This window comes from Falco cherrug, chromosome 14 (assembly GCF_023634085.1).
Source record: "Falco cherrug isolate bFalChe1 chromosome 14, bFalChe1.pri, whole genome shotgun sequence".
In the NCBI taxonomy this organism is placed as follows: Eukaryota; Metazoa; Chordata; class Aves; order Falconiformes; family Falconidae; genus Falco; species Falco cherrug.
The window spans coordinates 23,273,195-23,297,287 of NC_073710.1; the positions used below are offsets into that span (position 1 = coordinate 23,273,195).

Below are 24,093 nucleotides of genomic sequence, written 5' to 3' on the forward strand. Positions count from 1 at the left end.
CTGTTCCCTAGCAACCCCCGAGGGCGCCGCTTCCGGCCGGGGGTCGAGGGGCGGGGCCGCGGTAGCCGCCGGGCGGGCGGGCGGGCAGCCACCGGGCGGGGGCTGGGCTCCGCGCCGGCCTCTCCCGGGGCGCCCGAGGCTGCGCCCTGGGCTCCGCCGCCGCGGCCGGCGACCCCGTCTCCCTCCCGTGGCCCTTCCCAGGCGCTCTCCCGCCCCACGGCAGCAGTCGGTCCCGGCAGGCAGCCGTGCCCGCTCATTGGCTGGCGCGCCCGTTCCGCCGTGACGCGCTGACAGACCCGGCGCCCTGTCCGTCTGGCGGGGAGTGCCATGGCTGGCGTGGAGCTGTTCTCGCACCCCACGCTGCACACGCGCTACCGGGCCGGGCTCTGCTCCGCCGCGGCGCTGGCGCTGCTGCTCATCACGGTGCTCACCTACGTGCCGCCGCTGCTAGTGGCCTACCGGAGCCACGGTGAGCGCTTCTCCACCGCGCCCGGCTCGGCCCGGCGCGGCGCTGAGACCTGACGCTGTCTGTGCCCGCAGGTCTGTGGCTGAAGCACAGCGCGTACCTGGAGCAGCCCACCGTTCGGTTCCGGTACGAGATGCTCATCGTGGCCACCCTCGGGCCCGGCCCGGGCAGCTTCTTGGCGTGGAGCACGTTCCCAGCGTTCAACAGGTTGCAGGAGGACCGGCTGCGGGTCCCGCTGCTGGCGGTAGGCATGCCCAGGCCCGGCGGGGGCACGGGGGGGCTGGGGGGCGGCGGCGGGCCCGGGCGACAGGAGTTGGCGGCGCCTACGAGCCTGTCGTGCGTTGCTGCCTTCAGCTTCGTGCCTCACGTCTCACAGCAAAAAAATCGCCTGGGACAAGTGGTTTTTAACCGGTCCAGTTTTGCTCCCTCGCAGTGTTTAGGTTGGAAAAGACCCTTATGATCAGCAAGCCCAACCATTAACCAAACACAACCGATCCACCGCTAGTGCCACTGGTAGTTTGCATGAACACATCCATTTACTTTTCTCAAATTAGTTGTGCCCTCCCTCTGTGCCCTATGGCTTACCATGATCTGAAGTTTGTAGGGGTTGCTAGGTAGCCCTCGGGTTTGAAAGCAGGTATGTACTTTCTAAAGCACAGAGCCTCTGCCCTGCAGCCATTGTTCCTTCTGAGGTTCAACAGTGGCAGTTATTTCTCTGTTACTTCTGTTGTGAGTCCTGTTATGTTTGCAGATGGCTGAAATACTGGACATTTGTGGCACAGAAGCGTAGGGAGCGTTGGCTCACAACCAGGAGCTGTACAGAGGCCGTTAAGAGGCTGGGGCAGCAAGAGGCAAAAGCCGAACTGTCAGTCACACATTTGCAGGGGATGTGACAGAAGACTCAGCACTAAGGCATGCTTTGTAGCATGCAGGGGAGGTGGGTAGAAGTGGCATAGGGCAGAACAGACCTTGAAGAGTCTGATGAGCTTTCCCTCCCTGAGGGGCATACGGGACATTATATAAGAGGCAAAATTGCAGGCTTCTTGTCTGTGAAGTCAAGAGTTTTTATTGCTTTCCTAACTATGCAACTTAGTATGAGTATGCTGCAGTTGTGGAGATCCCCTGGGGTTTTACCTTTTTTGTTTTTCTTTCTTAACAGAAGTTCCTGTCTGTAAAAAAAATTAAAATAATTATTGATTCTTTTAGACTAGAGAAGAAGACAAAAATCAAGATGGCAAAATGGATCAGTTGCACTTTAAATTGGAACTTCCGCTACAACCTACAGAACATGTAGTTGGCGTTCAGCTGATTCTGCTCTTTTCCTACCAGCTTTATGTGAGCATTTTTAGATTTTATTTGTTCTGACATACAGGCTTAGTGTAATATTCCAGTAGTGGTTACACAAAAGGTGAAAGAACCTTTCCACATATGAAATTCCTATCTAAAAGATTTATTTTACTAGGAAGTATTTAATATTCTCCTCCTGTGCTGCATCATTCCTAGTCTAGTTCTATGGCATATTTTGATAGGTTTAGTTAGTTTTTGAGGGTTTTTTGAAGGTGTATTATTCTCTCGGGCTGTAGTGCAGCATAGAGGACAGAGATGTGCAACAGTGGATATCAGTGTGGGTGGCGTCGGGAAATAACTGAGAATCTTGGGACTAGGCAGAAGGGTGTGCATTCTTACATACTGCTGTGTCTTGACATAACCAGGTAGTTTTCTGAGGTGGAGGGGCAGGCTGTTACAGCAGCCTAAAACTCCACAAATTTTGCTTACTTAACAGCTTTTGAAGCAGTGGTAATCATCTGCCAGAATCTTCTGTATCTTGTAACTGGGAGGGGGAAGAAGGTGTTACAGGGAGACGAGAAAATAAAATTCTGCTGTCACTGTATCTCAGGTGGCAGTGCAATTAATACCTAAAGCAGCGAGTAATACACTAGTGCACAAAGAATCCATGGAATCCATGAAGGAGCAATAGTATAGAGCTGTGTTGGATGCAGCCACATAGACAAGAAGTTGTTTTACTAGAGAGATTGGGCTTAGTTTGTCCAAGAGACTTTTGCTGATTGTGAATGGACAAGCTTAGCAAGCATAGCTGTGTGGTATAGAAAACATTCTTAAACCTGTGAGGCCCATAGTAAAGGCCCAACAGTCCTAAATTTGTGCTGCAGTATTAGGTCAGTGATTAGTATCACAGGGAGTTCTGATACTCGGAACACCTTTGTTTTACAGTAAATGTGAAAATTTAACTTCAGACTGCATGGCTGATAAGGGCTAAGGAGCTTCCTTGTTTGGTCTGTATTGCAGAGCAGGAGTCCTTAGCTGGCTCCGACTGCTGAGTATTTTTAAGTGTGTCTCCATGCATTTAGTCATCTTGCCACTTTTCCCATGTTATGGCAAGTCAGATCTTTCTGTCACTAGATACAGACTGTTGCACTTCACTGAATTTCCTGTGGAACTTTGTTTGGTTTATAAAACAAGTTAACTAACAACTAAAGTAGGTAACTTTTTTTTCAAAGAAGTAATTAATATTTCTTATTTGGTGTTCTCTTGTTTAGACTAGTGAGATGATCTGAAGCTTGGGAGCCAGAAAAAACCCCGAAATGCATGCAGAAAACCTGTAGTTACAAAGAAGTAGAACAGTATGTCATGTCCCCCCTTCCCCCCGCTTAAATTCTGTTAATTCTGGGTTTTTCCTGTTAACTGTTTCAGAGAATGTCAACGTTTGTGATGCAGAGCATGGCTTTTCTTCAGTTCTTTTCTCCTGTGCCAGGGTCCCAGCTCTGTATGAATGGAGACCTGAAACTGAACCAGAGGCAATTACTTAACCATTGTGGACTGGATACCAGATACAATGTGAGGAAACTTTTCTTTTTTTTTCTTTTCCCATCAATTTCCCTCCTCTTTATCTTCCTAGTACCGTAGGTGACACCCAAATTATTTGTAGCTCTGCACAGAGTGGACCCTAGAACTTTGAAACTGGTGTTTTCCTGTTAGGCTGAAAGGTGAACAAGGTTATTCTGCCAAGATGTTCATGTGTGTTGCTTAAAGGGTGTGGTTACTTTGCACAAGAAACTCTGTAGAATTACTTTCCCGAAGAGTCGACAAATAATGTAAGTATCTCCTTGTTGTAACAGGTGTCTGTGGTGAATGGCACAAGTCCTTTTGCAAGTGACTATGATCTAACAAACATCGTTGCAGCATACTGGGATAGAAATGGTAAGCCTGCATGTGTAGTTGCGAATTACAGGAGAGCAGAAGTTAGCATATTGGCAGCTGTTCTGTGAGGATTTGAGCTCTGTATTAAGACTGAAAAGCCCCTTAACTTGGCTGTTTCCTTTCCTCATTTTAGTGACAACAGTCTTTTCAGATCCCAACCCTGTTTGGGTGGCTGGGAGAGCGACAGATACACCATTTATCATCAACGCCACTATTCATTACCCAGTGGAAGTTATCTTATATCCTTTGAAAACTGCATTAACTGTGACATAACAGGGTTGCATATTTGGGCCTTCATGTACAGGCCAAATGAAAATTGTTTTCTTTAGACCTGTTGCTAAACTTTGTATTTGTTAGCTAAGCAAATGCTGTAGTTCTGGAGTCAACTGAATACCTATTTGCTCATTCCTCCAGATGGTTCTGCTTGCATAACTACTTTTTGCCTTTCGTTGAAAAGCAACACAGGTTCCTAGTAGTCTTGCTAAACTGGCCTTTAAGGCAGGTTCTTAACCCATTCAAGTGACTATCCTTAGTAAGTCTTGCTTTGGTGCTGCAGCGCCTGCTGTCCCAGCCTGTCATGGGTGCCGCTAGCAAAGCATGATACTGTATTCTGTGACCTAAAGCAGATCACTAGAAATCTGTATGTAAGATACGCTCACCAAATAATAACCTCCGCAATGGATGTGGGTAATCTGTTACATGTGCAAACAGACCTGAAATTTTTCTTTTTACAAAATAATTCTTCGTTTGTTATGTTCTTTACTCATTTTCTCAGGCAAGAACAAGTCTGAGTTTAAAGTAATCTTTATGGAGCACACTTCTTATGAGGTTTGTTTACCTGCCTGAGTATTACAAATAACTATTTTCTGGTGAGTTAGGAATGAAATAGGCACTTTCCACAGAATTGGTTTAAGTGTCTTCTAGGACAGACTCTTCAGCTTTTGTAACGTACTACGCTAAAAGGCTTTTAAGGATTTCCATGGCTCAGAGGGTTTGCATTTGCCACACAAAGTGATGTCTAACAGGTTTTGTGCCTTTCCACCTCTGAGTTCCTTTGTTTAGTTGTTGCAGTGGTAGTATCAGAAGCTTCTTTGTTAATGCTCCTTGACTTTCTTTAAATATCAGCCAGGATTTTGGGAAGTGATTAAATTTGCCTGGATCCAGTATGTCAGCATTCTCCTTATCTTTCTTTGGTTGTTTGGTAGGATTAAAATGTTTGTGTTCCAGAATCAGGTGTTAACTACAACTCCAATATCACCAGTTCTGCCAGTGTCTCCAGTACTGTCCTACAAACAGCACCAGTCCTGAGGAGATGCCTGAGAACACTTAAAAGAAATGTAGTTCAAAAATAGATCCCTGCTTTTATTCTCTATATGTTTTTTACTTCAGAAGATGAGAACTTTGTAAGTATTTTTCAAGTACATTCTGTTCATGCTTCCCTCTTAACATACATGTTCGTTCATCCACTTCTCTGGGAACACTGCTTTGTGACTGAAAATTTTAGTATTTTTGACAGCTAAAGAAGAACCTGGCCATTTTTTTTCAGCTGGAACACACTTCAAAAACCAGTAGAAAGCAATGAAACTGCTTTTGCATGATCTCAGTTTTTCTAAACCTTGAAGACTGAAAATAATATGCTAACAGTAACAACATAAGCCAGTTTTAATGCCTTGTGAATTAATTCACTGCTGAATTAAGAGTTCTGTCAAGAGCTATTTGTACAAGCATTTATGTGCACTATGAAAGGAAAAAATAGAAGAAATGTGAAAAAATGTATAGATGAGTTAAGGGTAGAGCCACACGTCTGTAACTGTGGCTATATGTGCTCACTGATTTAGTTACTAAGTTGAATGATGATAAATTCAAGGTTGATGTGAGAAACTGGGTTGTGGGTGATAGTGTCTGCAAGGTTTGCATAATTGCAACATGTGCCTAAATAAATGCATGTCAAATACATACGTTTATAATGATATACAATTATAATATAAAATAATAGTTTGCAAATACATAAGTATTATTTGCAAAATACTGTTGGCATTATTACTGTGGCACTAGACCATTAATTGTGAATTGGGAATAATAAAACAAAGAAGCCTGGTGTTTATTTAAAGAAAACTTAACACAAAAACTACCAGAGAAGCTTCAGAGTTTCAAAGCAAGTGAATAATTGCTTTCAGAAGTTAGATGATAACTTTGAACAGATAAAAATGAAATCAGTTATAATTACCTGGTGAGCACTGAAAGACTGTATCCCTTGTCCTTGATGGAGGGGGGTGGGGGGGGGGGTAGGGCAGGTTATTTAATTGTATTCTCTATTTCTGGGCTTACTTCTTATGCCAGACAAGCTTAAAAGGGAAAGCAACATCATTTCCATTACGTTTTCAGTTTCGTAGTTAATATTTAATTCTGGCAAAGCACTGTTATGGCAGGAGAGAGTCTAAAACAATTCTAGATGCTAGTTAACAAAATTCTGAGGGTCTTTGGTTCTCTTGAACTATTAAGACATGGTGCAGCTATGAAATGTGAAACAGCAACCTGTACAGCAGTACCCCCCACCTTTTGGCTATTGCCCTCTGGAATTCAGCATTCTGGCAGTTTGGTGACCTGCCTGTTCCTTTTTCTTTTCTCCTCAAAATGGCCAGCTTCTTTTTGAATTTCCTTTTAAGCTTTTTTTAAACTTTGTAGTCTTGCAGCTTGCATTTTTTCCAAGTTTTACATGCTGGATGGACTCCAGCCTACTTTTCAATGCAAGTGAAACATCAGTGCAGTGAGCTGTGTTTTGGTTATTCAACACACTTTTGTGCTTGTGAAACTTTGCTGTATATACATATATATATGTTTTTTGGTTTGAAATCTGTAGTTTGTTGTTTGATCTTTGAAGTCTGTACCTGACAGCCTAGGACTACTGATAATTGGCTTTGTATCAGAGTGCACAGTCTCAAAGCAACTGTCTACAGCTTTTTAGCATTTCTAGGCACTGCACAGGTGAACAAAGGGGCCTGTGAGCTTGTTTACCTGATACCTCAAGCTGATGTATATTTGGTCTGCTGTAGTCCCAGCTCTTCTTCCTTGCAATGGTGACAGGGCTTGTGTGACTGCGTGAGCTAATCCAGAGAGTTCAATATGGTGAAGATAATCTTTACCAAATATACTCACTTTTTTAGAGAAGTGAGTTACCTGAATGAACTTGCTATGTGTCTGCATCAGCATTAGGGTGGCCATAATCAAGGGATAGAAATCTCGAGACTGCAGAACCCCATGTTAAGGGTTTGAGCCATTGTACTCCCACAAAAAATGGAATGTGTAATATGCCTCCAAGCTGAACAGAAGCCTGTTTAAGGTAGCAACTGGAACATGGAAGAGACTAATGCCAGAAAACAACAGTAATACCAGGGGCTCCATTATTCCCTGTCTCACTTTTCTCTCCTATTGTATCCTTCCACATCAAGTTATGACAAATGATGCTGCTCAGAGCAACAGTTCAGTGAATGCATGTGAGATAAGAAATGGTGAACTGGTCTGGTTCAGGAAATACAGAGAAAAATATCCTTATGTTCTATTTTGCTTTAGAAGGAGAAGGGTGGGGGAAAATCCTCTACAGTAATTAAAGAGGAGAACTATTTAAGTTAAAAGGAGGATGTAAAAAAAGTTAATTGCTTGGAGGTGGTATGTAGCTGTTTAGGATGATGACCTGAAGGCGTGTTTCATGACTGGGACTAATAGGTGAATGCAGCGTAAAAAGAGCTGCAAAGGCAGATGTGACTACAGCAGGGGTAAAAAACCCAACAACCCCAACCCCTGTCTCCAATACCTCTGCCGTGGTGACTTCCAGGGCTGCTTTTATATACTGACCATAGTTCTTGGTTCATAGCTCTGACTCTTATTAGGCTTGGAGAGGCTTTCTACTTCTGTAAGTAAAAGCAATAGAAAAGAGGTAGGTAAGATTTTTGTGGCCGTGGCAATAAACTAGAGGTTAAGGAAAAAAATTCATCTGAGACTCCACAGCAGCTGGCTTTAGAGGAGTTCTAGGAAGGGGCGGAGTCTTTCTTGGGTGGCTGGTTGTGGTGGCTCCCCCTTTACCTTGCCAAGCAACAGAAAGTGGACGAAAATACTGCTGCGGTCCACCGCGGTGCTGCCACCCGGGTCTTGGTGCACACACGTGCCGGTGGGGATCCACGTGCGTTCGCTGAGGAGGGGCGCGGGAGCCCATTCGGACTACCGCGTTTCTGGCGGTGGCTCTGTAAGAGGGGGCACGGCTGGCCCCGTCCGGCGCCTGGGTGCGAGCGGGGACGCGGCCGGGTCGGCGCCGCGCTCGGGGCGCCTTTGCGGGGTGGTGCTGGGGTGGCAGGAGCCGCCCCCGCGCTCGCTGCTGGGGGGCAGCGCCCTCCCGCTCCCCGGGCCGGGGCGGCGGGGCCGGGTAGCCGGGGCGCGCGGGGCGGCTCCGGTGAGGCTGCCGGGAGCGCAGGGACCGGACGGCGCCCGCGCGGGGCGGTGCTGCGCCTTTGCGCGGGGATGCTCCGGGTGCGGGGCGGATCGGCCCTTCCCGGGCTCCTCCCGGCGCCTCGGCCACGTCTGAAAGCGGCTCATTGTCTCCAGAGGCAGCTGGGACCCGCGGCGGCGCTGGCAGGCGGCGGGAAGGTACGGGCGGGCGGCGGGTCCCGCGGGGCTCGTCTCGGCCGGCGGAGCGGGGCGGTGGCAGACGCCGCTTCTCGGCGGCTGACAGCGGCGTGCAGGAGCACTCGCCCTGTCGTGCGGGGGTCCTTTCAGCCCCTCGCCCCCCCCCCCCCCCCCCCTCCGCCTGCGCTGGGAGGCCGCGGTAGCGCCGGGGACGCGGCCCGATGCGCGCAGCCCCCCCGCCGGCGTTGCTGGGGCTGCAGCCGCCTGTTGACAGAGGTGAAGCCGTTGGAAATCGGCCTTTTTTCGTCTGTCCTCTCCGCCGCTCCCCGCCCCCCCATCCCGTCCCCGGGAACATGGCTGATTCGGGTTACGATGGCTTTTGGTGTTAGGTGGTGAAATCAGGCGCTTTAGAGACCCTTTCCCGTCACGCCGGGAAATTCTTCCCGTTTTTCTGTTGTGTCCCGCCTCTGTCTCCAGGTGGAAAGGCCCTGCCGCACCGAAGAAACTCGTTACTCCGTAGCGCAGGGGCCGCCGCAGCCCCCCCGCGGCTGGCTGACGCCGAGGACACTGTCGCACCCGTGCAGGCAAAGTCCCAAATAAGTGACCGGCGTTCCGGCGCTGCGGGGGCCTCTCTCGCCCCAGTTTTGCCATCCTTAAAAAGATAAAAAAATTCCGAACCAAAATTGCAACCGAGCAGACGTTGTGTCTTCAACACCGGTAACTGTGGAAGCTGAAAACGCTTTGTGAGCTTCAGCTGCATTGCAGGGAGAAATGGGTGCGTAGGGCTCTGCTTCGACACTGCCGTGTGTTCAGGCTGGACAACTTTATCTAATTCCACACAATATGAAGGGGGAAAATAAAGAAAAGCCCGGTACCTTTTTTTTTTTTAAAGAACTTTTATGGTTGTATCATGAAATCTGTGGTAGACTTTATTGTACTATAAAGTATTTAAGCCTGATGGTTACCTGGAAGAGACTTTTCCGATGTGATTTTCCACTACGTTGTAAAAGGAAGTGCATTTCGAAAAGCTAAATCAACAGTGTCAGCTGAAATGCTAATAGAATTTCATATTAGAATTCAAAATGTCTGATTACAGCTGTACTTCTATTATTTCTTTTGCAGTTTCACTGTTGTATGAAAAAAATCAAACATTTATTGAGTCTTTCAACAACCTGCTATTGAAAAGACTTTTACCTGTTTTTGAAGTACTAGTAGTTATAGAAAGTACCCTCTAAACTTTTTTTTCTTTCCCTGTTCGAAGACTAATCTGCATGTTGTTGGTGATCCAGTAAGCTTTTGCCTTGTGAAGATGTGTCATTTCCAGCTGTGGAAGAACACTGGAAAGTGACATTTTGTCGGCTGGGTGATTTATAGCAAGGATCACTTAGTGATGTTGTGCATTTTTCTTGGACCAGCTTTGTCACATTCCTGTATTTCACTTTTTTGAGCAGCAAACTGCGTTTATAATGTCACAGAGCATTATACAGGACGTTTCTAACAGCTAATATGAAATTCTATTAGCTGTTCTGATGGTGGTTGCATTGGTCTTACAGGTGAAGTATGTAGTGAGTAAACTTCTCCATGAGGTACAGTAGACCTTCAGGCAATCTCTGCTCTGTTTATCACGCCATGCACAAACATTTTCCTGTTAATTCTATAAAATGCATTATATTTACCATTATTCTTTTCACAGTCAGTACTGAGGTGTTTTGGTGACAGATTCGGCTCATGTGATTGCTCCGAAAGTCAACATTTGGTGTAATACAAGCATACAGGTCAAAATCGTTTTTGGCTAGCAAAAGGTTGAGCACATAATATACCATTAGGTATTCATTTTTTAGTGGAAGACAATCTGGGAAATAAAAGTGTATTTTTGCATTATGTGGAAGTTGAAATATTTTCTGTGTAATCTATAAAGAGTCTGGTTTTAAATGAAAGTGTGCTGGACATTTTCTCAGGCGTAAATTGGCAGGGGAATACTGATGAAGACAGTGAAGATACAGTTGCTCAGAAGTCATTTTAGGGGAGCAGGTGCTTGTAATTCTTCTCTTGGTTGTTTTGCTTTATTCCAGCCAGATTTTTCAGCCTTCCCACAACAGATGCAGACCTGTTTGTTCTGAGGGAGTCTTTCATCCCAGCCCAAATCTCATCCCATTCCCAAGCTCAGACAGAGCCCATGTTTCTTTGCAGCTCTAATGTGAGGCACTCTCTTTCTGTCTTTCTACAGTCTTTGCAGTATGGCAGGGGGAAAAACCCACAGTGTAATAACAGTGTCTTTTTTTAAAAAAAAATTTAGCTATAAAATTAATTTTTGTTGATTTACTATGTCTCTTCAGGTTGAATTCTGTACTGAAAGTTCACTAAGCAATTGTGTTCCTTTCCGTGCTGACCTGAAAAGATCCAATTACTTGATTCCAATGTTACTTGTCTTGACAAACAAAACTCCCTGAATACAAGAGCTAAATCACCATCCATTGCACAATTAATTTCTTTCCTCCTCCGTTCTTTTCTACTGTTCTGGGTATGAAAAGTGCTCTGTTTAGAAAACAAGCTTTCTGGGATCCATACTGCTGCTCGCTATATTTTTACCCCGCCTGGAAAGGCTGGATAGCTTTCTGTAACGTACCTAATCTCCTGGCAAGCAGTGGCAGAGGCCAGTGGTGCTGCAGCTCAGCATTTTATCAGAGCCAGTTTAAGTGATGAAGAAAATCTGCTCTGTTGGCTAGTTTGTGTAGTTCATTTCCTTTGCACCGTATGTTAAGGATAGTTATTCTGGGACAGACCAAGGGTGCATCTAGTCCAGGATCTTGTTTTCATTAGTAGCCGTTAGCGGATGAGCCCAGGGATGGAGCTTGAGTCGGGACTGTCAGCTAAACCATATGTGCAGATGCTTTTCAGATCACATTTTGAACAGTTTGCATTGGCTTGTGGAGAGACGATTCTGCCTCAAGAATTTGTTAGAATTAGACTTTTGATTATTCTGTTTGCCAGAGCTCTCCTTGAAGAAATAGCATCACAAAAGGAGTGATAGTACTATCACAGAAGAGGAACAACATTGTAATAACTATTATTAAAATAATTTCTGCTTAGCAGTATTCGTTATGTACAAAAGCATGTACTGTGATGCTGCCAAGTGCTGCAACAGACTGGCGACTGAGGCGAGGTAACGCAAAGCAAGTCACGGGCTAGTGTTTCACCTAGTAACCAGGGGAGTTTTGGCACATTGCCTTGCTGTGCTGAGCGAGCGAGCTCGCTGGACAGCACCGTCTGGTGAGTCCTGCAATGAGCGGAGTAAGGAGAGCATGGGTGGGAGCAGCCTGTATCGCAAGGTCCCGTCTGTCACGGTTAGAATCGTAGAACCGTTTAGGTTAGAAAAGACCTTTAAGATCATCAAGTCCAACAGTAAGGCAACGATACCATGTAATCTATTCAGTAGATGTACAAACATAGAGATATATGTGTGTGTGTATGTGTGTACGTATATTCAGCAGCTTTACGAGAAGCTGATTCTTCAGCATATTCAAGAGCTGCTTTCCGCCTCAGCTAACATTTGTCAGAAATCATGAAGGAGCTTGGGTGGGCTGTCAAGCTGAACGTTAAAGGGGTGTAAGTTTAACCCTGTCTGAAAGCACCTTAACTGCAGAATTACACGTGCCCAATGTGAGAAATGCAGAAATAAAAGATACTGTTTACAGAGAGAATCCAGTGGACTGGCTATATATTTGGCCTCATGCACTGGAATCTGCCTCAGAAAATACTCTTACAGATGCTGCATTTTGGTGTGTAATTATTCATTTCTTTGTGGCGTCTGTGTGCGTATGTTCCTTAGAAACATCCCAGCTTTCCTAGAAGGGTAGAAGTCGAATCTTAAATACTGAAAATGGGTGTCTAGTTAGTGTTTTACTTTGATACCGCACTTTTTCTTGCCATTTATATCATATTGAAGAGTAGGGAAATACTTTACCTGCAGTCTTTTTACATGTTTTTTGTAGTGCTTACGGTGGGCAGACTAGTTCAGACACAAATTATGGACTAATACTCATGGTAGCTGGTTTTTCATTAGCCCAGTATTGTCTGCAACAGTACTTGGGTTAGAATCAGAGTGAGGATAGGTTCAAGAGGCAGTCAGGGCAGCTGTGAATTTTAAACCCCCGTCTTTTGGTTTGATGTGTACATGGTCGTATTCCTCATTCCCCCACCCTTTGCCAGTAAAAGTTAGAACAGTTGGTGTGTCTTCATTTCTGCAGAGTGATTTTGAGTAGAGGGGAACAGCAGTTCTGTGTAGCTAAAGTAGAAATATTGTTTCTTTAAAAAGCATCATTAGGTCTCTAAAAGCTGTGTAATGGGTTAAACTATGTGATGGGTCAAACTATGAGGAGCAACAGAATGCAGTCAGTGCAGAAAATGGCTAACGTTTTGCAGACAACAAAAAGATTTGAGGTAGTTACGTCTGGCTGGCTTTCAGGCATAGAATCTGTTTCAAGAAAACTCCTTGAAAACTAGAAAATGCAACTGCTCTTCCACTCCGACTTAGATTCTTTCATCACTTCTGTTTGGCAAAGTGTCCCTCACAGGACAGGGAAACTCGTAAATGCTTCTGGTGACATAGTATGCAAAAATTCAGTTATTTGAACAAGACAGACTTTACCTATGAAGAATGGCCATGCTGAATTAAACCAAAGGTTTATTTATCTGCTGTTATGCGTGACAGTAGCAAGTACTGGATTGCTAGGGAAAAACCTACGTAATACAGGAAAGGTGGTCTCTCTTAGTATGCTTCCCAGCTGCAGGGAGGTACCTTGGGCCATCTAGAGTTTAGGGAATTTCTAAGCCACTGGTTGTGGCCTCATCTTTTTAGTCCTTGAGAGGCTCTTCTTGCATTAATTACTTACAATTTATGTAATGCTTTGTTGAACTCTTGCTGCCACAGCATTTTGAGGCAGTTTCATATTTTTATGATGCAGTGTACAAAAAAGTTTTGTCATGAGTGATTATTTAATTGCAATCTCCCAGTTTTCCTGTTTTGATTGGTCATGAGAGGGTGTTTTTGCAATTGCTGTCTTCACGCCAGTTATTTCCCTGTCCAGGGAGTCTCTCTTCCAGCTGAGGAGTAGTAGTCACTTCAGTCAGTTCTGTTTAAAGTACAGCTTTCATACTGATTGTGCGGCACAATACAAAAGCCAACTTGCAGTGTATTTGGTCCGCAGAGACCCCCTTTTCCCCATCCCACTGCCCAAAATTGGCAGCATATTTGTTTGCTGTCCAGACAGCATTGCCAGAGCAGAAAGGGGAGACTGGGCTACTTTTTCCACGCTTCTCTGCCAGGATATATTAGTAGGGATTTCAGTGAGTATTTTGGCATGTGGGTCTTGTAAAAATGTATGCTCTTGCTGTGGCTTTGAAGTCACTTATGAACCTGGCCCTGAAAAACAAGGTTATCTATCAGCACTCTGTTACAGTTGTTATTTGGTTACTGTCCTCTCAGATAGGAATATGGAAATATACCTATGTATGTATATTTTTCTGTCCCATATTGCTATTTAGAAAGAAAAAAAAAAGGCATCTTGAAGTGAAAACAGTAAAAGTTAACTGCACAGAGAAGCTGGTGAAGTATGGGCTGGATGAGCAGACAGTGAGGTGGATTGAAAAGGGGCTGAAAGCCAGTTTGGCAGGGTGGCCAGCAGCAGAACGGAGTCTAGGAAGGCCGGTGGTAACTCTTCCCAGGGGTAGGCACAGGATCCAGCCCTGGTCAACATCTTCATTAACCCACTGATGGTGGGGAGGAGTGTCCGCTCTGTTAGTTTGCTGATGACAGGAGACAGGGAGGAGCGGCTGATACTGGGGGATTGCATCAATGTTTCTACGTACCTGAAGGGAGGGTGCAAAGAAAGTGGAGCCAGGCTGTTCTCAGTGGTGCCCAGTGAGAGGACAAGAGGTGATGGGCACAGCACAAACTGAAACACTGGGGGTTCCCTCTGAACGTCAGGAAACAATTCCTTACTGTGCAGGTGACGGGGCACTGGCAGAGGTTGCCCTGAGAGGTTATGGGGTCTCCCACCTTGGAGATGCTCAAAAGCGGTCTGGAGACCATCCTGGGCAGCGCTGTGGGTGGCCCTGCCCGAGCAGGGGGGGGCTGGACCAGGTGACATACACACGGTGTCTGCCAACCTCAGTTGGTCTGTGAGATGGACTGGGGAGCCAGGGTCCTTTAATCACTATTTTGAAATGAGAAGATAATTTTAGCAGCTTGAGGAGAAAGGTGGTGGTGGGGTTTGTTTCACAGAAGTTGTGTGGGTTTATTCCTTTTGCTGTTTGTTTGTAAGCTTGGCAGGTAGCTAGGTACTTCTGTAATGCACCTAGGGACCCAGGAGGCTTGAGAGAGTGATCACAGGGGAGGTATAGTATGACTCCACCAGAGAAATCCCTGTAAATGATTTTGTAATAGGGTTACGCAGTAGGTCAAAAAGTATAATGCTGATTAATATGAAGACCTGTGTGCAACGCTCAAGCTGTGTTCTGTTGGCAACAGTGGTCTGGGTCTTCCCTGCTTTCTTTCCCTTCTGCGCTTTTTTGTTCCCAACCTTCTTCCAGCCCTGGTGATGGTCTGTGCCATGCTGACTTGTTTCAGCGCTGCAGAGCTAGGGGAAGAAAAACAAGCGGGTAGCTTTCTTCCAGGCTTGCAGACTGAAATGCTAGGCAGAGCATCTGATACGCATGGGGACTATGCAAGAGAGGCTTAGGGAGCCATGGGATTCATCCTAGGAGGTCCTAGTGCAGTCACACGGCACAGATATTTGTGCAGAGCTGATGAGAGTGTGGAACCACTGGAGAAAAGGGCCTTGCCTCCGTGGGCAGCACAACCACTTAAAACTCAGTGATAACCATAGTTCTAGAGATAAATAAATGCTGCTGCTGAGCTACAGAAACAGATTGTACAATGAAGTAGGGGACATAATAAAACAGTAAAAAGGCATTTTTAGTTGTGTGGGTATCAAATAGAGTGGCTGTAAAGGGTATACAGAACTGTGCATCCAGAGAAGAGCAATAAAGCTGCTGAAGACTCTAGAGGGCAAGTCCTGTGGGGAGTGTCTTGAGTGCACTGGGGTTGGTTAGGCTGGAGAAAAGGAGGCTCAGCCGACACCTTATCACTTCCTACAGCTACTTTACAGGAGGTTGTAGCGAGGTGGGGGTCAGTCTCTTCTCCCAAGAGTAACAAGAGATGGGCCAAGAGGAAGTGGTCTCAGTTGCGCCGGAGGGGGCTTAGGTTGGTGTATTGTGTCTGGCCGAGCCCCACAGCACCCTCATAGTGCTGTGCTTGTCTTGATAGCTAGAAAGGTGGTGCAAACACACCTGTGTTTTGACAACTGCTGAGCAGCACAGCATCCAGGCTGTCTCTCCCAACATTCTCCCACCCACCAGTAGGCTGGGGGTGGGCAAGATCTTGGGAGGGGACATAGGCAGGACAGCTGACCAGGAGTGACCAGTGGGATTTTTCATATCATATGACGTCTACTCAGATATAAAAGCTAAGAGAAAAGAGGAAGAAGGGGGGGCATTCATTATTTATGACATTTGTCTTCTGGAGCAACTGCTATGTGTACTGAATCCCTGCTTCCTGGGAAGTGGCCAGACATCGCCTACTTATGGGAAGTAGAGAATAACATCTTTTGTTTTCCTCCACCCCTGGGAGTATTTACAAGGCATGTAGATGTGGCACCTGGGGATGTGGTTTAATGGTGGACTGGGCAGTGTTAGCTCTATGGCTGGACTCTATAATCTGGAAAGGTCTTTCCCAACCTAAATGATTCTGTGATTCTGTATCTGACAAGCAAAAGATGGTGCTTTGGGATAAAAATTTCCACAAGCAAGTTAGCACCTTACTCATGTGCCTTACTCTCCTTACAAGATACTGTATGATACTGAAGGCAGATGCTTTTATTGACTCCTTTTCCCTACTCAGCTCATAGTCCGGCTGTTTTTCTTGACTTACAAACAGAAGTTTAGTAGCAAAATTGTGTTCATTTAAGATAGAATGCATTTCTATATATTGGAAGAGACATTTAGTCAGTGGAAGAGGCTGAAACTGCCAATTTCTAGTTTCTTTCATTTGATAATTTATTTTAAATTTTATTACTAATTATAGTCTTTTTTTGTGATTCATTAGGCTAGCATTAAGAATTTAATGCATTTATTCTGTCATATGAGTGTGTATCTGTATCCACTAGTCAGCATGGTTTACTTTCAAGAGTCCAGAGTCTGTTGATACATGTACCTTTCACAGTAACAAGGGGAAAAAAAGTGTAAATGCAGCTAGATAGCAAATATTTATATGTAAAACTCTTGAGATGATTCTGCATATGCAAGGATTCTTGTTTTCTTAATACTGTGCCTGCTAGCATCTACTGACTGCTTGCTTACAAGTGGCATCTGCACAAGTGAGAGCACAAAAGGTCAGGTGCCAAAAACCTCTAGTAGAAAGTTGTGAGGACGGCATGTCGTTGGAACTTTGATTTCAAAGTAAAACAGAAGTCTGCTGGGGGCTGACATGCCTAAACTTTTCCAGGAGTTACACGCAGACAAATTCTAAGTCACAAATGGGTAATGCCTTAAATGCAAACTCCAGGGTATTCAGTCATGGAGTATATGCGCTCCAGTTCAAAGACACACATCAGCTGCTTTTCTATGTTAACATCTGTGGCCAGATGAGGTTTCAGGTTGCGAGTTTTCACCCATCTCCTGCATTTTGGAAAACAGAGGGTTGTGCAGATGCATCAGGCAGTGTAGCACCCTGCTGTTACCACAGTGTATAGCGCTCACTAAGAAGTTTAGGTAAGATGATGATTTTTATGTCATCAGCCACAGTGAATGATGTTCCTGTCTGCTCCTTTTAAGGGATAGAAAGAAGCTCTTGTAATGTTAGACTGAAATGGAAATACAGTGGAGCAATTCAGAAAGGGTTTTTATTTTGCTCAGCAATATTTACGAGAATTCAAGTTGCAGGCTTTGTGTATTTTGTAGATTCTCCCCCCCAGCAGTTGAACTGCAACAACCCAAGGTTTCCTTCAGCATCAGACATTTGCTCCAAATTATTTCTGCTGTGATCTTGCTGTCATGCATTACTTTGTTTCAGTTTCCGACACCTGTCACCTGCAGATTATCATCTCCCAGTGCTGCTGATTAAGGAAGCAAATAGTGCCAAATACATACGTGTGTATTTAAAGAAAGGTTTTATGAATGCAAGAATTTCTATTGTGTAAGTGTTATTGTGCCTCAGGACCAGTGGTTCACCAACATTTTCCTTCTCTTTTTCAGCTGTTGTTACTGCTTTTCGTTGGTGAGAATGGCGAGGATTCGGATTCCTAGCACAGTTGTTATACTTCTTGTTACAGTTCAGACTGGATTCTTACTCTTCATGTATGCCCGGTACAGTAGTTTCATGCCTCAGTCTGAGGAGAAACCATCTCAAGCCCACATCCTCATTCTTTCCTCCTGGCGGTCGGGATCTTCTTTTGTTGGTCAACTTTTCAGTCAGCACCCCAGCGTCTTCTACCTGATGGAGCCCGCGTGGCACGTGTGGGTTACGATGTACCAGAACAGTGCCAAGGTCTTGCACATGGCAGTGCGGGACCTGGTCAGGTCGGTCTTTCTGTGCGACATGTCTGTGTTTGATGCTTACATGCCTTGGAAGAGGAACTTATCTGATCTCTTTCAGTGGGCAGCAAGTCGGGCTCTGTGTTCAGCTCCTGCTTGTGACTCCTTTCAGCGTACTGACATAACCAGTGAAGTGGCCTGCAAGACTCTTTGTGGACGGTACCCGTTCAGCAAGGTGGAGGAAGCCTGTAAAACTTACAGCCATGTTGTCATCAAGGAGGTTCGGTTCTTTGACCTGAAGGTCCTCTACCCGCTTCTCACTGATCCGTCCCTGAACCTCAAAATCATTCACTTGGTCCGTGACCCCAGAGCAGTTGTCAAGTCACGGGAACAATCAGTTAAGGCATTAGCCCGTGACAATGGAATTGTTTTGAGTACCAATGGCACTAAAGTGGAAGACAGCAAATACAAAGTAATGCAAGAGATTTGTAGAAGTCATGTGCAGATTTATGAAACGGCTACTCTAAAACCACCCAATTTCCTTAAAGATCGCTATTTAATGATCCGTTTTGAAGATCTGGTAAGAGATCCATTATCAGAAATCTCAGAGATGTATAAATTTGCAGATCTTAGTTTGACCCCCATGCTCAAAAGCTGGATTTATAATATCACACATGGACAGGGGCCAGGGAAGAAAAAAGAAGCCTTCAAAATCACATCTCGAGATGCAGTTAGTGTTTCACAGGCCTGGAGAAATGTTCTTTCCTTCCAGAAAATTAAGAAAATACAGGAAGTTTGCAAAGGGGCTATAAATATGCTTGGCTATCAGCTGGTGGATTCAGAAAAAGAACAAAGAGATCTGTCATTGGATTTAGTGTTGCCAAGACGACAGAATCAATTCAGTTGGTCATCATTTAATCCAAAGCACTGAGACATTATTTTTGAGAGATCTTGGGATGGGGATGGGGTGGGCTGTGGGTGGTTGAGTATTTGTCTACTGTGCAGCATATAGCTAATTCGAAAATCATTGGCTGATGAGGCTTAAGCATCTTCCTGTCTGCTGTTTTTCCGTAATGAAGGGAGGTTTTTTTTTCCCTGAGTTTCTTACACTGCAAAAAACAAACAAAAGCATGTGGGAAATGCCGCAAGATACTTGGCAGATTGCAAATTTACAGCTGAGCTGGGCTGATCTCAGCATTGTTTAAAAAATACAATTTAAGTACTTTCTATTAAAAGATTGTCAAAGATGTCTTTGTTCATTGATGATAGTTCACTTCTGTTTTCATGTTCTAAATATTTAAGAAGCCTAGTTCCTAATTTGTATAAATGGAACAAAGTAGAAACTAAATTTCTTTATTTTCCTCCGGAATCACTTGACTTTCCTCTTTTGCTTTAAAGCTGTGCAATTGTGTATTTTTTTAGGCTTCTCTTGACATTTTAAATTTTAACATAAAAGCTCTCCAATGAGTTGGGGCAACTGTAGCAGTTCTGCTGTAAAAGACTTAAGCAGGAGCTTCATTTATGGATAGATTTCTTTGTGCTTTCCCTGGAACGGCAAAGTTTGCAATCAGATACTTGAATGCCATGTTGGTATGGAGTGCAAAAAGCTAAAGAGGTGAAGCAGCTTTGAGTGGAATCGCTATGGAAGTAGCTTGTTAATGCCACCCCAGCTGTGTGTTCTAACACTGTGACACAGGTAGGCATGCACTTGCTCTTGCAGTGCAGTTCGTACCCATTATTCTCTCTCTTCAGAACTACAAGTTGTTGTTGATAAAGATCACTGAGAAATTTGAGGTGCCTTGGAATTGTGCATATTGATTATGCTGCTGTATGGAAGTGATCAATCCAAACAGCTTTAATGCAGAGACAGACACTTGTGTATGGGGCTTTTGTTTGGTTTTATTCATTTATTTTTAATACAGTGCATCTCAGGATGGACAGTACATGTTTGATCGATACCAGGTAATCCTGTTAGGGCAAATTGAAGAATGTCACGCTGTTGCTCATTTAGGATGAGCAGCAAAGCTCATCAGTGCTGCTACTGTGATCTGCTGTAGGAGATCCTAGCACCCTAGATGCTGGGAGCTGTGTCTCCTTGTGGGGGTTCTCTAGGGCCACATCTCTTGCTTCTTGGGATTTTCCTAAGTGTTCCAAGAGCTATCGTGGGGCCTGTGGAGCCTTATTTTTTTGTCTTGGTGGCTTTTCCAGGCATTCTGAGGTTGTGCTGGCATCTCTGGTGCATTCCTCAGTTCTTTGGGGGTCATTTGCTTACTCAGGTTATCTGAGGCTTCCTCACATTCCCTGTGTCAGGGAATGTGGAATTTTCAGGTGGGACGGGTATATGGGCTGTCTGTATGGTATATGGGTTGTCTGTAGCACAGGACACCTTTTGGGCTCCCCAGTGCAAGAGAGGCATGGACACACCTGAGAAAGTCCAGGGAAGGGCCCCTGAGGTGACAAAGGGACTGGAGCATCTCTCACATGAGAAAAGCCTGGGAGAGCTGGGACTATTCAGCCTGGAGAGAAGGCAGCTCGGTGGCTGGGGGGGTGGTGGTGGTGAATATTTTACCAATGAATATAAATACTTGAAGGGAGGGTGTGAAGGAGATGGAGCCAGGCTGTTTTCAGTGGTGCCCAGTGACAGAGCAAGAGGCGATGGGCATAAGCTGAAGCACCTGGGGTTCCCTCTGAGCGTCAGGAAGCACTTCACTGTGCAGGTGACGGGGCACTGGCATGGAACGCACAGAGAGGTTGTGGGGTCTGCCACCCTGGCAATATTCAAAAGCCATCTGGACACGGTCCTGGGCAGCTGGCTGTGGGTGGCCCTGCCTGAGGAGGCAGGGGCTGGGCCAAACGCAGTCACGATTCATGTCAAAAATAGAATGTACTGTGATAAGTGTAATTGTTGTACCCTGTGTAAATCTGGGACCTGTATCACAGTTGTGGTGAGTGGGCACGTGTGGTTCTCCTTTAAGACAATGTGATGGCTTCCCGTTCCCCTGAGGCAATCACTGCTTGGAAAAGCTCACCAAAAGGAGATAAGGAAAGCAAAACCACGCCAGAGAAGACCCTCCGAAGGAGACAAAGACCTTGAGATTTGAAAAAGCACGCCAAAGGAGAGCCAGTAGGGTACACCTTCTCCTCCTAACGACCCAATGGGGAAAGGGCAGGACGAACACCCGGCGAGAAGGGATTGGTCAAGATCCGGGCATAAAAGACGCTGCTTTTAGGACTCAGGTGTGCGTGTGGTGGAACTAATTGAGTTCTCCACGCACCCAGCGCTGTTTTTGCTTATTGTTCCTCAACCTAAATTGATTGAACCCAAAATAAAATTGTTTTAATTGTTATCGTTTATAACAATTTTGTGACCCTGACGTGATCTCGCTGTGCTTTCCTGGACTGTGACTTCTCGAGGGGCGCCCCACAGATTGTGGCTTGAGAGTAGCAGTCTAGGTCAGTCTCTGGAGATCAATGAACTAAAGAGAAACAATAACCAAAAAGGATTGGAGCTCCTAGGGAAAAACTGCAGTATAAAGGACCCATAATTCTGGCGCACGAAGATCCGAATGAAGACAACGGAGTCGTGAGTATAAGGGAAGCCGTTCGGCTGGGTGGGTATCAGTTACTTGTGTGTAAGAGTGTGAGTGAGACGGAACCTAATTCTGGAAACGGACTCTAGGGTCGGAGCCAGGATCTGAATTCCGAAGTGAGTGTGGAGGTCTTCTAACTGCGGTTCCAAACTCCTGCGAGGGACTTGGCCGGTGAAGGACCGAAGCGGTTCCTATAGGATTTGTGGGTGGGATCTCGACTCCTATAGGGTATGTGGGTGGGTGAAGGGTTCACCCCCGTACAGGACACTCTTACCGGTAACTAAGGGCGATAGGAAGCCACTGTAAAAGTAGACATCGGTATCGGTAACCAAGGGTGTAATATTCGTAGGGGGGCGTCAGATGTGAGACAGAACCCCTGCAAGACACTTTTTTGGTTGCTAAGGGCTATAGGAATTGCCGCAAAATTCCTAATCCAATGGGCCAACAGGAGTCAAGATTTGAAGAGGAAACAAAGGAAGAAAAGGAATGCCCACAAATTATTCCCCTGAATAGTGCTTTAGGAATAATGCTCAGGCACTGGGGCCACTGGCCGTCTCAAGAGGGAAAAACTAAACCAAAAATGGTCCATTACTGTATGAATGTGTGGACGAGAGAGGAAATTCGGTCGGATTATGTATATTGGTCAATACTTGGATGTTTTGATAATTGGATGTGTGAGACATTAAATTTATATGTGAATAATAAAGAGCCCTTTAGTCAGGAAGAAAGTGAATACAAAATATGTCAGATTTGGGAGAGCTGATTATCCAAGGAATTAAGGAGGTAGTCCCAAGGGGGCAGAATATTAACAAGGTTTATAGTGAGCAACAGGAAAAGGACGAGTCTCCTGTGGATTGGTTAGAGAAACTGAGGAAAATTTACAAATGTATTCGGGGATATACCCATCCTCTCCAGTTGGAGAAGCATTTCTAAAAATCCAATTTGTGGCTGGATCATGGAGGGATATAAGAAAGAAACTGGAAAAGTTGGACAGTTGAAAGTTGATAAAGCTTGTGAAGGCTTTATCCCACCTGGGTGCTAAGGCTTCACCCTTGGCAATCAGGGCTGGATGAGCGCCACACAGGAGCCCCTGCCCGGTTAGCCATGACCTTCACCCAGCCGGTGGCCGACATGGCCAGGGGCGAGTCTGTGGGGTAGGCCGTGACCATGGCAAAGAAGGGGAAAAGTAGTCAGCTTTTGATGGCCCGTGTCTCGTTTCACTGTTGACCCTAAGCAATGCCTTGCTTCAAATAGAAGTGATTCAGAGAGTTACACACCCGCCCTGTTCAGGAAAAATGCAGGAAATCAGAGACATCTAGCAAATTCTCTTGTGGCTGTTGCACACTGCAGCAAGAAGCAGCGTGGGTCCAGTGGCTAATGCTGGAAGGGGAATTCAGCACTTCTGGGAAAGGGAGATAAAGGCACTCTTGTGGGCCAGGCTGGGATTGGAGAGCCTGGGTGGGTGTCTGGGGTCCCAGCTTTCCCGCAGTGCTGACTGTGGTGCCTGCTGCTTGTTCTTCCCTGCAACGCCGGTTGCATCCACCTGCTGGGGCTGTGCTTGGGAAGGGCTCCGGGGGTGAGCAAGCCCATGGGAGAGGCCTGGGGAGAAGCTCTTCTCCAGAGATCTACCAGAAACTGTCCAGAGCATCCGAGAGGATGCTCTGTATGACAAGGGAAGGTGCCCGTTGGTCCAATGTATGAGAGCCTGCAGGGCTCCCATCAGGGTCCTTTGACCTACGCATCCTCCAGCCAGCAATCCAGGTGCTGGGGGGTCCCATGTAGGTCTCCTGAGGTACCCTTTAGCCCCGGGCAAGGTGTCGTGCCTCAGTGTGTGCTTGCAGGGCATGTTTCCTTCCTGCTGACAAGGGCGGAATTGCAGTTAAATGCCCCTGGGCGGTCCCGAGCCAAGCAAACTTTTTTCTATGGGTCACACTGCTTTGCAGTCCATGTGTGTGGTTCAGCTCCTGCATGGGAGCTGAGGACACGAGGTGACCTAGCTCGGAAGCTGGCCACTCTTGCTCCAGGCAACTCCAGTTGCTTGCGTTTTCCTTCAGCTTCCCCAGCCTGATCATCTCCACTGTCACCTCCTCCCTGTCCTACAAGAAGTATCCCTATCCCAGCCATTAGGACAGTGGCACAGCACTCAGAATCCAGATCACTGGTAGAGAAGAAGGACAGAGGAAAAGAGACGTTCTCCTTTGAAAGAAATCCTTCTTTGTCCTCCTTTAGCTACTAGTGGATGAAAAAAAGGGGGACAGAATTTCAGGCCAGCCACAGCACTGGCTTTCAAGCCTGAGCTTGTCATCTCATGGCTGTTCTGGAATGCGGTACAGTGAAAGGAGAGATAGAAATGGCAAATTTTCCCCCTCGGGGCGATCAAACGCTGGCAGAGGTTGCCCAAGGAGGTTGTGCAGTCTCTGTCCTTGGGGATCTTCAAAGGCCAAGGGCACACAGTTCTCAGCAACCTGCTCGAGGCGAGCGTGCTGGAGCAGAGGGCTTGGCCCAGAGGACCTCCACGGGTCCCTTCCAGCCCCCCCTCCTGTGTGGCTCTGTGCTTTGCTTTTGCCCTGGCGGAGATCTTCAGGGACTTTGTGCTCCGTTTTGTGTTGC

The 24,093-nt window shown here is 46.0% G+C and overlaps 2 protein-coding genes across 3 annotated transcripts; both read left to right on the forward strand.

The window, feature by feature from the left end:
* Positions 1-57: 57 nt before the first annotated feature.
* Positions 58-5,394, forward strand: TMEM231 (transmembrane protein 231). Of its 2 annotated transcripts, XM_027802064.2 has the most exons (7): positions 75-469; positions 541-710; positions 1,673-1,801; positions 3,179-3,322; positions 3,604-3,685; positions 3,819-3,924; positions 4,804-5,394. In XM_027802064.2, the coding sequence occupies exons 1-7, from the start codon at positions 328-330 to the stop codon at positions 4,991-4,993; spliced, it is 963 nt and encodes a 320-aa protein (XP_027657865.2). In that variant the 5' UTR covers positions 75-327; the 3' UTR covers positions 4,994-5,394. The 2 variants fall into 2 exon arrangements, with proteins under 2 accessions (XP_055582552.1, XP_027657865.2); XM_055726577.1 differs by lacking the exon at positions 1,673-1,801 and having other exon boundaries at positions 58-469.
* Positions 4,952-21,253, forward strand: LOC102059154 (carbohydrate sulfotransferase 5). Its single transcript, XM_005432276.4, has 2 exons — positions 4,952-5,088; positions 17,615-21,253. Exons 1-2 carry the CDS (start codon positions 5,078-5,080, stop codon positions 18,822-18,824), a joined length of 1,221 nt encoding a protein of 406 aa, XP_005432333.3. The 5' UTR covers positions 4,952-5,077; the 3' UTR covers positions 18,825-21,253.
* The last annotated feature ends 2,840 nt before the right edge of the window (positions 21,254-24,093 follow it).